We start from the raw sequence: 13,980 nt of genomic DNA, 5'->3' as shown, positions 1-13,980 counted from the left end.
AACCTGCATTTGCAATGCAAATACTTTATTATGTTATTTATTATCTATAATATCAAATGCCTACAGTGGCTATGTTGTTGAAGACCTTCTTTAAAATAAAGTAGCCAGGCAGGATTATGCAAAAAGGAAATATATATAATAATAATATAATAATAAATAAATATATAATAGATATTATAATAATAATATAATAATAAATAAATATATGTTTTAACTATATATTTGTGCAATATTAGGAAATATTCTGAGAATTTCAAAGCAAGATATATCCACAAAGATAAGTCAGACTACACTCTAGTACTTTTGTAATCAATCAAGTTTTTATTCTTTCAGTACTTATCAACTTATTTTTTTCTGTTCCCTCTCTTACTTCCTTTCTGACAATGAGGATGTCATGAAGATTTTTAATCAGATATTGAGCCAAGCACTCTTGGAAAAAATAATTATACTTTCAGTGATGGCTGAAAGATTTTAATATGAATCATCAAGCTGTACTATCTGTTAGCCAACAGCATGGCCCAATTGAGAAAGGTTTTTTAATTAATAATCAAGCTGCATAACACAAAGGGTTCAGGGTTGATATGTAACAGCTAATTAAGAATTATAATATTTGAATATCAAATTAGTGAACTCAAAGCCATCAAGTATGGATTCTCACAAAGCCCAGACTAAAAAACGTTTCACATTCTGTGAATCTGCACTGAATATTCAAATGATAAGGCATAACTTCTGCTATGGCTTCCTTCTCTGACATTTACATCTTTACTCCTGACCTTAGCAGGTTCAAATTCAGCACATAATTAGAAATTGTGCATGGGGTACTGATCTTTGTTCATCACATGTCACTCTTCCATTCTTAAGTTAATCATATTCTTACATATCTCCATAGAAACTTCTTTTCACTTTCACTTTGAATAGAAACAAGATCACCAAAATTCCTCTTGCAAAATGCTCGTGCATTTTCCATGGTTTCCTTCTCTTTGCTAAAATAATACTGGTAGTCTTTGTAAATAACCCACCCATCTTCAGTGACTGGTGGATCTGAAAAATTTAAAAAGGTGATGAAGTTTACTTAGATGAATTCAAGAATCTGGCATGTTCAGTACATAAAAGCTAAGAGGACATGGTAGCTATATCAGAGGTATCTGTAACTCTAAGGGCCCAGAATAAGCAGAATGTCTATGTCAAATACAGATTGAATTGCCTAAAGCCAAATATCCACTTTCCATCAACCCTGTAAAAATTAGCCACTTTCTTTTCCCAACTATGTTCCATGTGTCATTATTGGGTAAAAGATCTCCCAGTGTGACTTTCATCAATCGGATAGCATAGATGGAAGGATTTATATACGTGCATCCGTGATGTTCTAGGTCCACAGAGTGGGAGCTATGAGAAAGCAGATCTTATCTCAAAATAAGAAAGAACTTCAAACAGATGAACTTGGGTGCTTTGGGGTAAAATCAGAGAACCAAGAAATTCATATACCAGGAGGGCTTCTAAGACTTTTTCCAAAACTGTGGGATTCTATGGTACTGTGCTATCGTAGGCTGAATAAGGGTCCCCAAAGATCCTTATACCTGGAACCAGTGAATGTTACCTTATATGGAAAAGGAGGCTTTGTAAGTGTGATCAAGTTAAGGATCTTGAGATGGAGAGATTATCTTGGATTATATGGGTAGACCCTAATGTAATAACCAGTGTCCTTAGTAGACACTCTCTACTAAGAGAGTAAAAGGAAGTAGGAGGAGATGTGACAACATGAGAAGAAGACAAGGTGACAACTAAAACAAGATGCTACGTTGCTGGTTTTGAAGATAGAGAAAGGGGCCATGAACCAGTGAATGCAAGGCAAGAGCTCTAGAAGCTGGAAAAGGCAAGGAAACGGATTCTCCCTCACAGCCTCTGACGGGAGCACGGTCTGCCGACACCTGGATTTGGGCCCAGCAAAACTGATTTCAGATTTCTGGCTTCCAGAATTTTAATGGAATATGTGTGTTCATTAAGCCACCACATTTGCAGTAATTGGTTACAGCAGCCATTGGAAACTAATTACGTGCTGAAGAAGACGAAATCTGGGCCCTTGTATTTGATTCATGAACACTTGAGAAATTAACATCGCTTTTGATTGTGCGTGTGAGCCTCTCTTTGGAGAGGAAGATCCAGGTTGTCATGAGACTCTCAAAGATATTAAGAACTTCTGCTCTCCACCTTCCTAGGGTAAGTAATTTTTTTCACTGAGAAAGGAAAGGAGTTGGGGGAAGCTACCAATAAGGAGATCAGAAAATAAGGAAACACCTACTGTCTTGAGGAGCTGGTGTTGGCTCAGGTTTTGGTGTTTGTCCTGTAAAACAAGAGAAAATTAGATACAAAGTGTGCTTGAACATCTGCTATTGCATATCCTTCTATTTTCATGTGTCAGTTTCGCTAAAAACGTAAACATTCTCTTCTTTCCTCTCCCCTTCCACTGTCTAATTCACTTACCATGTTGTGACAAGGGGAATGAAGCAAAAGAGAAATCGGAGTTAAGAGTCACACAAATTAGGTGCAGTAATGACCACCAGAAATTGGAAGAGAGTTTTCAAGCTCAAGTAGTGTCATATAAAGGAAAGAAAAGGATATGAGTTTTAGAATCAGAAAGCCTAGCTTCAAATCCCAAGCCTGGATTTAAATAGGTTAGCCTTGGTTTTGTCAACTACAAAAAGGAATTAGTGATATGTGTAAATAAATAGATGGAGTAAAATATGTGAGTTACTGGTACGTAGTAGGTGATCAATTGATGTGACATCTTATAATTAGCTGTGAAATTACTTACAATTTCATTATTTGAAACTCTTAAATATGAACTACCAATTCACGAAAACAAATATCTTTTCTTCAAAAAATCTTACTTTTATTAAATGTATGTTTTACTAAAAGTTTATGAAATATTTTTCTTTCTAGGTAGTTAGTGATTTATCTGGATTTTTTCGGAATCTGATAAAAGTACTCTGGTTACTTAGCTTTTGGGTTAACATATTTAACACCTATAACAGTAGAGCTACTAATAATACAAAAAGGATACTAGCCACTGATAGGAGAACTTTAAAAGAAAACTGGCCACCATTGATTCTTCTACTCTGGAAAATTGGAATGCACTAATCTAAGCAGAAGGAGTGAAGACAATAAGCAGATGGACAGCAGGAGGGCTGTTCAGTGCCTCTAGCAGAAGAATTGAAACAGTTGACAACATTCCCCAACAGCAGAGGGCAATGCAGCTCCATTTATCTGTTTACAACAGAGGAAGTCGGTGTCTATAGTGGTTCAAGGGTAGGCTTGTTTATGTGTTTGTTTATCTTGACATAGAATCTGGATCCTCTGACCTCAATGTCTGACTTGGCTATGTGGAACTTTCTGAGTCACAGATAACGACTGTTCACATTCATATATTTGACCATCAATAACAAGGTGGGTCTGACAGCATCAGGGGCCTCCAAATGGTACTAGTCCTCTGTGTTGAACATTTACTTGAGAAATCAATACTTAGAATATACAGTGTTGGAAAGACTTTCATTTGTCGGCTAACATGGAAGGTCACAATGTGGAAATTACAAACAAGAAATTGTATTTTCATAACTCTGCTTACAATGTAGATACCCACCCACTCCTGTCACTAGAACCTGGACCAGAATCAGAGTTGCTCATGGGAATTATTTTGGAGGACGTGACTCTTGTCCAAGATTCCCGGGTGGCCTTTTGATCTTCTGTTCCTTTGGAACATTTATCTGTGCTCAGTGACTTCATTCTTATCATGTAAAATGATGCCTCTGACAGTTCCCTTATTATGTTATTTTGTTTGTTTGATTTCACTAATAAAGGAAAGATTTGGGGTGTCAAGAGTTTAGTTGTCCAATGTGAGATAAAGAAGACAGGTGATCCTACCTTTACGTATCTGGCAAATCCAGTTGTTAAGGTGTTCACAATTAATATCATTCCAGGGCATACCAGGGTCACCTTTCATCTCACCACAAAATTCAACATTTTGATAATTATTAGGTTCTCCATAAGCCCAGTTTTCATAGGAAACCTACATTAGAAACATTGAAACGCAACCATTAAACACTTATGTTAGGAGAGTGACATCATTTATCTAAAAAGGAAAGGAAAAGTGTGTTTGCATTTTTTAAAATCCATTTACATTTTTTCATAAGCTTTGCTTTGAAAGCACAGTTTACAAACATGAGTGGGAAAGAAATAGCTTTAGTCACATGGAAACTTTTGAAGTCAAATAGAGTGTGTAATGGATTATTATAAAATTTTCTTTAATATCATTAAATAGAATGGATTCAAGGGCCACAAAGCTGGAATTTACATATAGGGAAAACTTGGCCAAGAAAACACTCCACTTCTCAGTATTGGGAGTTCCTAAGTTTATAACCCATTTTTAAGGGGTAATTTTTCAGTGTGTTGTTAGAAGCTTTCTCTTTATAAAATGGGTAGGATAAAGAAATACAATGAATTCTTCTCACTAAAGAAAAAGATCTATAAACTGCTGCTGACAAAGCTACCAGACTTTGCCAAAATGAACAGTGGAAACAAATGGAATCTCTGGTTTAAGTCTTCTATGGAGTTTTTAACGTGGAATCATAGCCCACAGGATTTTGGAGTAAGCATTATGATCTATTTTCCAGAGATGTAAATATAAAATCCAAATATCAATGGAACTATCTAATAAACCATCTTACCCAACTGCCTTGAAAAGTTGCTGGTGGGTTATAAGAGGAGGTAAAACTCAAATCATACAAAATAATTAGAGCTACTAAATATTGCCAACCTGTGCCATAATCTCTCATTTCTCTGTTCCTGAGAATGGAGAACTCTGATAAAGCTTAACAGTTATTAATGGTAGTATCAAAAGTGTTTCCAGTTTTACTAATCTACAAGAGACTATAAAACATTCAGTTTTTAAGGAGTTTAACTACTGCACAACAATTTTGCATGGTAGAATGAAGCTATTATTTTATAAAGACTAGTGGAATGAGTTTTCATTGTTTTGTTTGTTTTCATCCAATCAATGACAGCTATATGTCTTGGGTGAATAGGAGAACTAAACTGGGCAAGGGCAGGATAGTGGTCCTAAAGTGTGTATTTTGCATAGAAAAATGTCTCTAGCTATCTTCATGACCTGTCACATTAAAAATTTGGGCTAAGCCAAAGGATAACATCAACATAAATACATGATAAAATAAGAAAATAATATATTAAATCAAATTACTCACAGGGGAGCCATCACTCCAAGTGAAGCCCTCAGAAGGACTTTCGTATGTCAGTCCCAACCAGAACAATTCATGGTAGGTTCCACTAGCCCTACAATATTCAAAACAGAAAGAAAGCATATGCTGTTACATAAAACAAGTTTGGCAACCTATGAGGATTAACCAGATTTGAAAGTTTCCTCCAAAACATAAATTAGTAGTACACAAGTAAAAATATTTAACAGCTGAATATAAGCTTTATGTAATAGATATACATTTTGGAACAACCTATAAATATCTTGAAAACAGACTACTGTTTGAGAATAAATAATTGTAAAGCATTGACAGATAGTCATTTATTCATCTGCTTAACAAGTATGCATTGAGTGTCATGTGCTATTATAGAGCAATTCATTGTAGGATTTACACCTATAAAATTAAAGGACTTGGAACTGAAGCTAGATCAAAAAGGGCACATGAATTTAGGATATGATACAGGTGCTCAAAGTAGCATCCTGAGCCAATAATTCAGAAATATAAGAATTTTCTCAACACCTTTAGCACCAAATAAATAAAAGAAAGAGGATTTTGTAGAATAGATACTTACGTTATTAACCGCCAAATTGCTTGCTGCTCCTCTTTATTATTGATACTAACTAGATCTCCACCCAGAGCTCTGCAAAAATCTCGAGATTCAAACCATGTTTTCTTCTCATGTTTTCCTTTTGCAAACAGCTAAAGATGATATAGTTTCAGAAATTATTTTATACTTCATAGTGTATCAAATCAAGAAAAATAAATATTTACTTTTAGTGAGATTTCATTTACAGAACAGCAAGACATTGCATTGGCCCCAAACAAGGTAGTTCTCTAGATTTAAAATCAATTTATAAGTGAATATTTGGATAACAAAACTTGGGGGATGATTTTGTTGAGAAAACCTTAAACAATAAAATTAATTTTTAGCAAAGGAGAAGTTAAAGCTTTAGAAGCTTTAAGTGTATGAGTTAGCTAGAGAGCTCATTGTGGCAGACAGGATTCATTTGGTTCAAGTGTGAAAAATGGCATTGAGATGGGTAAAAAAATGAAAGAAACTTTTGATACAGAGAAAATAAACATGAATAAAGGCAATTTTAAGGAAAATAACTTCCCTAAAATTGTGCCATAGTTTGTTATCCTGTTTAGCTTAAATGATGAATAACCTGGCAGTCTTTCAACACTTCGCTGGTAGTATCCTTCAAAACCGTCTTGTCTCTGTTCCCTATGGTTGCACTTTTTCGCAACTATTGTAGCACATGCAACAACAAGAATTCATCTGGCAGAGAGGGGTTAGAAGCTAAACTAAATTTTTTTTTTTTGTCTTTTTCGTGACCAGCACTCAGCCACTACTGGCCATTCCTATATGGGATCCGAACCCGCGGCGGGAGCATCGCCACGCTCCCAGCGCAGCACTCTACCAAGTGCGCCACAGGCTTGGCCCGAAGCTAAACTAAATTTAATAGGTTGTATAATTTAGGGACTATGTCATATTATCCAGAGGACTGCAAATAGAACAGTGAAATGGAACCCACTCTGACAGTCTGGTACACACCGACTAGTATGCAAGCAGTAAAGGAATTAATTGTGGCCAATGACATTTATAATTTTCATTCACTGTTCCTCATGAGTCATGGCCCCATCATCTTAGGCTTGTGGAAAAACGGATTTGCTTCCAATGGACTACGGCTGCCCAAGTTGTCCTCAAGCAGCCCAAGACGACCTTTACCTCAACCCTAACTTGACTTATCTAGACAAAGGTGTCTTGAGCAAGTTTCCACAATGGGTAACTCCCAAAACTCCTTTGAGCACTTCAGTTTGCTAGACTTTGATCTAAAATTTTATTTTCTTAAATAAATTTACTATCAGCTGAATTTTATTAATAATTCCCACATCTTAATATTTACAATGATAGTCTATATATTTCCAAACACTACTCTGTGCACCAGTAAAATCACATAATTTCCAGTGAAACACATGTTTTGATTTGTCGAATATCCACCCGGATACTGTCCCTACCAAAACCCCTGGTTCACTTGCCAGCTCTGGATAATTCTACTGCTTCTCTCAAAACACCGCAGTAAGTGTATACTCGTATGAATCTGACCTTCGTGTAGTAACTCAACAGTTTCCAGAGATAACAATAAAATACCTGATTCGCTTTGTGTGAGTTCTCAAGTAATCCATTTGCAAAATAGTCCCCCCTTGGGCCGAGCCTGTGGCGCACTCGGGAGGGTGCTGCGCTGGGAGCGCAGCAATGCTCCCAGCGGCCGCGGGTTCGGATCCTATATAGGAATGGCCGGTACACTCACTGGCTGAGTGCCGGTCACGAAAAAGAAAAAAAAAAAAAAAAAAAATAGTCCCCCCCCTCTATAAATTACGCTTTTAGCTCTGACCGGCTAGTCTGGACTGACCAGCTTATTGACCTCTATTTCTTCTAGTGGGAGTGACCAGCTCAGCTAGCCATACCCGATTGAGTTAGAGAGGACTAGACAACCTCTTCATCAGCCTTGCCAAATTGCCTTACAAGGCGTGTCATGGCCATTTGTCATTCAAAGGGTTGAACAAAAGAGCTCTTGAAAGCAGGGCTATTAGAGGACAATATCATTAATCAGTAGATAAGAACATTTTTTGTATTTGACTAAGTCTAACTTTCTTTAGAAAGAATATGACTTACAAGAGAGAAATAAAGACCCAAGTGCTTAATTCCTTGGAGGTTTTGTTTGTTTCTAGGTTGGTTTGGTTTGGGGGGGTTTTTTGTTTTGTTTTTCCTATTTTTGTTTGTTTGGTTGGTTGGTTGGTTGTTCTGGTGAATTTGATTGCATAGAGAAAATGCATGGCCCAACTTAGGAATGTATAAAATGATAGTAGAATATTGAATTGTCATTTAAAGGATACCAAAAGCCATGCACCCCTACCTATCAATGCCTTTGTCCCCCATCATTATAATCATTGGAGGTTAAAAAAGAAAATTGGAGGATTCTCTCTAGAATACCTATGTGGCATTATCATGGATGCATTTATCCATTTAGTTAGCTAAAAGCCTGGGCTCTGAGAGCATGGTGAAAATGAGATGAAACAAGCAGTGTGAGAGGAAATGGAAATTTTCAGCAAGATGAACAGAATCGTGAGCTCATACCAGGACTAAAAAGCCTGGGAGAAAGCAGAGAAGCAGACAGGGGGTGCTAATGGCAAAGCAGCTAAGGAAAGACTTCTGTGAGTTGTGTTTCTGTTGTTTGTTGTGTTTGTTGGTCTAAATGCAGCTGGTCATTAGCCTCCACCCAAGGAGCTCTTTAAAAACAATGGATGTCCAGGCTTCCTACAGATCAACAAAATTAGAATTTCTACAGATGGAACAGGGGCATTGTATTTTGTTTGTGGGTTTTTTTGTTTTTTGTTTTAATTCTTTAGGTGATTAGGCGGAAGAAGATTCCATATTCCTGATTAGCTTAGTAATTGATAGTTACCTTGAAACACAAGCTTGTTTTAGGGGTGGTACCCCAATCCTCTGGACACCTGGGTTCAGGAGTTGTTGTGGGCTCTGGTGGGCGAGTTACTCCTTCTGCCCAGTGCTTGCACACAAACTTTGCTTTTTCATCACATTTCAAAACATCCCATAAGCCCCCTGCAATCCCAGTCTTCATGGCAACACAGCCTGCCTGTCGCCCTGCATCAAATACAGAAGTAGAATTGATTCAAAGGTGCTTGTGGAAGGCCCATGCTCACAGAGGACAGTACAAACCTGCGTGTCAAAGCATGTGGTACAATCTGCACATGATGAGAAAATGCAGTGGAGGGCACCTGGAACATTCAACAACTGGTTTGAGCTACTTTGAGCCATTATTTGGCTTTTATTTGTGTGGTCTATGTCCACATCTGAATTATGATTTCAAATATAGAGGGGTGGTGTGATACCATTTTGTATTTCTAACATCTGGCAGAGTGCCCCACCATAGACATTTAATTATACAATATGTTTAGTATGATCAAGTTCATCATAATGGCAAAAATAATGGTTTATTGTTTTAGTCCTTCTTTCCTTCCTTTATTCTTTCTTTTCAAATTTTTAAGATTATCTTTTTCCCTGGGGTCATGTAGGTCTCCCAAGACCCAAGTTCTTCCCAGACTTCATAATGAGACACGCTTCAGCTGGAGATTTTAGGTAAGTTACTCAAGCACTCTGAACTTGCTTCCTCATCTTAGAATGTAATTAAATATCAAGACCTGCTTAATAGAGTTTGATAAGTGCTAGCTTTAATAAATAAAGAAGTACATAAAATAAAATGAGGAATATAGGTTATCATTCTGTTTGTCAGTCGTGATTATTTCCAAACAATAATTAACTAAGATAGAGCTGTTAAAATATCAGCTGCTAAAATTAGGTAATTTTTTTTTTATTACCAGTCTGTTAAGGGACATTAAGTGCCTAGTAGTTGGTCTCCAAGTTCTGGGGAGGTACATCTTTTCCAGAATATTTTTTCTGAAATCCCTGATTTCCTGACATTCTAAGAGTTTTCTCTGATTTCTATGACAGTCCCCTTCCCTTGACAGAACTAAATCAAAACCTGACAACTCTGGGACTGATGACCTCTGAGGCTGCAGGGGTCCACTGGCTCCCAGAATCAGTTCAGCTGACCAGATGCTCAGTTCCTCCTGAAGTTGTTCACTCGGTCAAAGAGGTCAGCCTTCCTTAAGAGGAAAACACCACCCTCCATCAAGGATATACCATAACAATGGTTGCAATTGACTTGTGGTTCCAGTTTGATCCATTTCTACTGCCTAAGGACATTCCAGGGTTAACCTCTCAGAATCCTACTGCTCAATGAGCAGCACAGGCAAAGATAAGCAGTTTCATCTAGAGAATAAGACTTAGCACTCCTATCAAGATTTAAGAAAGAAAAAAAAATTATGCACTTAGCTCTTAATATACTATCCAATTATTTTTAAAAATGAACTGAAAAGTTACTATTTTTCAGAAAGTCCAATAATGTAATAATTAATAATTACACTGCAGATTATTTATCTATTTTCTTTATTAAAAGTTGATCATTAATGCCAATTAAAATGACTCCTGAAGATTAGGATGTATTAGGCCATGTAGTAAATCCATACACTTGAGCTATTACTCCTTTTTTAGTGTTTTACCCAGGCACAATGAAATATTTGCTCTAAAGGATGTTGAATTGTCTGTGTTGTCACATTGAATAATGTCATATGCTAGTGATATCATTGTATAAAGAAGGCAAAAGATCTTTCAGAGTCGATTTCGGAAACTACTTATAATCCCTTACTAGGGAAGGCAAATCAAAATTTATAAGAGGCAGAGTGGCACAAGTGCTGATTTCACAGATTTGGGAATTACACAGATTTACTCTAAATGCATGCCCAGAAGCTTTCAGCTCACATAAATTTTCTGAGTCCCAGTTTCCACCCCTTTTAAATGAAAATACCTAAACTTACCTTGCAAAGTTCTTATACGGATAAAGTGAAATTCAAGGCAAATAAAGGACTAACCAGGATGGCACATACAAGATATTGAAACAATGAGTTCCATATAAGCACTATCCTTTGCTTCCCACCTTAACCACACTAATATTTCTATTTCAGTTGCACTGAAAAGTTTTATATCCATTTAGTATAGTTTTAAGTTTTCAGAAATAAGTTAACCATTCAGAACACTTATGGTCATTTAGGATTTTGTAAATATTTTTCAAGTAGAACAGTACCAGATAACCTAGCAATTTTCTCTTCCTTTTTTCCTTAGAATGCTACAAACTCATTGGGAAATTTAAAAGAAAAAAAAGAGGGAAACTAAAAATCTTACCAAAAGCACAATTAATTTAGATAGTCTATTTGGAAAGGTACGGTAAGGATATTAGGCTTTGCTCAATGGATTCACAGGGTGAAACCCTCAGTCAAAGCAGGGCACCTACCAGGCATATCTGAATTCCAGTGGGTGAACTGAACCTCTTCCTCAGTGGTCCACTGAAAGGTCCCTTTGTTTTGTATATCTGAAAGTCCTGTCCAGAAATATTTTTCAGGCCTCAATCCAACCAAACTGGTCAGGAATGCTTGCTCATATCTTAAAAAAAAAAAAAAAAAAAAAAAAAAAGGTAACATTCAACTCAATTTTTAAAACATTCATGTTAATTTTTAAAGTTATCCACATAAAAAGTATCTCAGTTCTATGTTTGACCTATGATTTAGTTGGTAATTCAAACATAGTGTATTATATTTATATGTTATTTAAATTATACAATTTTCACTAAGAAAATGTGAGCTTATGAAGGTGAAATACCATATAGTCAAGTGAATAAAATCATTCAAATATACTCAAACTATTTCTCTCTAGTCTTCACTAGCTTTTCTGCCCCTCTCCCAAATTTAAGAGAATTTGAAAACACAAAGGAGAAAACTATAGCATTTTAAAACACATTGTTTAAAAAATCAGTCCACTTTTCGAATAGGCCAAATGCGCTACACAATTTTTGATTAAGCAAGTGGAGGACAGTAACATTATCAGGATAATACAAATGGAATAATCTGCATGGATATTCCCCGATTTTGTTCAGGTATCTCAGCTCTGAAACAGAAAATTATCAAGAAATACAGAGAGAGAAGCAGAGATTCAATCTCTGGAAGGAACTGGGAGCAGAATCATGAATTCCAACACTTTCTCTCCCTCTGGATTCTCATCTATGTATTCGGCATAATCTGGTAACAATACAAGTCAGTTGGCAAGGCAACCAAGTTTGTCTTAATTGACAAATATAAAACAATGCAGGCAGCAACATAGGTAAAAATCTCTTTTTGGAGAAAAGCAAAAGTGCAGCCAGTTTCTAGGAGCAAAGAAAGCCAGAGATGACTCCAAAGACAGCAGAAAGGGAATTCAGAGAGGCCTAACAATCACAGAACTTATTTGACCATAGTCTGAATATTTTTATTCTTTAAACAGAACAACCTCCCAAAATTGAAAGTTCCAAACTCAGTCTAGTTTCCTTAAATGTCTAAGAAGTAAATTTAACAACAGAGTGGCTCCTGAGTATAAATATTATAGAAAACAGATAAGAAAAACAAATACAAAATAGAGCAAAATCTTGTACATAGTATTCCAATAGACCAAAAGATTGATGCAGAACAGAACATGTTCCCATGGACTTAAACAGGAACACTTCACCTCCCTTCTTAAAAGATGGAAAGTATCTATGTTCTGATTTTCAGATGTTAGCATTATAACAGGTGCTACGATGAATTAAACATTTAACTGTACACGAAAGCAGGATGTGGGTTAAAATACAGTTCTTTTATAAAGACTATGCAAATGTTATGACATCTGTCATTTTTACTGAAGGATTTTTAATATCAATAATATCTCCTACATGGATCCTTGAAAGGCCAATAAATATAATCTGTTGTATTAAAACTCAACAATTTTTACCTCGTTACTTTAAATGAAATGGATCTTTAAAATTTTTTCAGTGCCTAATCCAGGACTTTGCAAAGAGTAGGTGAAAAATATATAAGTAAATATTAAAGATAGACGGGATCCTACAGATCAAAAGTTACATAAAACCCTCTATATATCCGTGTGATTTTTCTTGATCTATCAGTCTATTAACCTAGCAAAGAAAAGAAAAGAATGGAAGAATGGAAAGAATAAATAAATTGTTCGGTAAATCTCTCTGCCCTCTTTTTTGGTGGAGGGAGTGGTAAACATAGAAAGTAGGATTTTGAACTCAAAAATTTTACTTATTTTTCCTCCTTTAAAAAATTTTCACATACAGTAGATCAGAAAAAGTTAAATCTATAACCTACAATTACTAGATTATTAGTAAACTTTTCTGAATATTGCTTTAAAGTACTAAAATGGTTTGCAATAAAGCATCCAGATAAGGATTTTATTTTTAATGCTTCTACCTTTACAAACCATACCTCAAGATTACACATAACTTTCTCAAAAATTTAAAGCAGGTTGACACTTAGGCTTTTCTGAAATCTTTTCACTATTTGATATATTTTAAAATAAAATTAAAATAATTACGTACTTGTCTTCAACAGTCGTTAGGTAAGCATTCTCATTTTTGCAGGTTTGGTTTGCTTCTGTAAATGTTGAAAGTGTGCGTCCAATCAAATAGCAGTAAAAGCCATGTCTTTTCCATCCCTATAATTGTTATCAAGCAATGTGTATTTATTTTTAAAATACTATTTTAATAATTCTATCACAAAACACAAATTGATAAGCAATAGAAATGCCTAAAGAACACAAATCTAAAGAATTTGAAATGCAATGAAAATTATACATATAAATGAATTTTTAAGAGGTGATTACAGCACAGTGTTATAACACCAAGGCCAAGGGTTTGGATCGCTGTCCTAGCCAGCTGCCAAAAAGTTTAAAATTTTTTAATAAAGAAAGCTATGCCATCTGGTCACAGGAGAGCACTCATCAAACTTCTGGCAACATGATTTGGCGTGTTTTTTCTCCTATGCTTCAAATGTACAGAAATGCTAGGTAAGAACATTACAATCAATGAAAAATCCACATTATAGTTTGAGAGAAAAGGGGGAAATCTCTACACACCAAATATAAATGAAATACTAAAAGTTGAACAAGTTATTGTTGCCCAGGAATGTATAAAATCTAGATTAAGGTCCAAGGGGCTGGGATATTACTGTCCCTACAGAATACAATATTTGGCCTCAGCCCAGCTAA

At 35.7% G+C, this 13,980-nt stretch overlaps 1 protein-coding gene across 1 annotated transcript in view; it reads right to left on the bottom strand.

Moving 5' to 3' along the window:
* MRC1 (mannose receptor C-type 1) overlaps positions 1-13,980 on the bottom strand; it is an 84,239-nt gene that overhangs the window by 31,099 nt on the left and 39,160 nt on the right. Inside the window, exons 10-17 of the mRNA XM_063100283.1 lie at positions 13,313-13,428; positions 11,201-11,349; positions 8,735-8,934; positions 5,839-5,966; positions 5,256-5,343; positions 3,919-4,063; positions 2,300-2,341; positions 878-1,041 (exon numbers count right to left, since the gene is read on the bottom strand). Coding sequence (XP_062956353.1) covers positions 878-1,041; positions 2,300-2,341; positions 3,919-4,063; positions 5,256-5,343; positions 5,839-5,966; positions 8,735-8,934; positions 11,201-11,349; positions 13,313-13,428 — 1,032 coding nt within the window. The remainder of the gene's footprint in view (positions 1-877; positions 1,042-2,299; positions 2,342-3,918; positions 4,064-5,255; positions 5,344-5,838; positions 5,967-8,734; positions 8,935-11,200; positions 11,350-13,312; positions 13,429-13,980) is intronic.

Source organism: Cynocephalus volans, chromosome 6, assembly GCF_027409185.1.
Source record: "Cynocephalus volans isolate mCynVol1 chromosome 6, mCynVol1.pri, whole genome shotgun sequence".
Lineage (NCBI taxonomy): Eukaryota > Metazoa > Chordata > Mammalia > Dermoptera > Cynocephalidae > Cynocephalus > Cynocephalus volans.
Note: the sequence above shows the minus strand (reverse complement) of the source record. Positions and strands in the feature narration are given on the sequence as shown.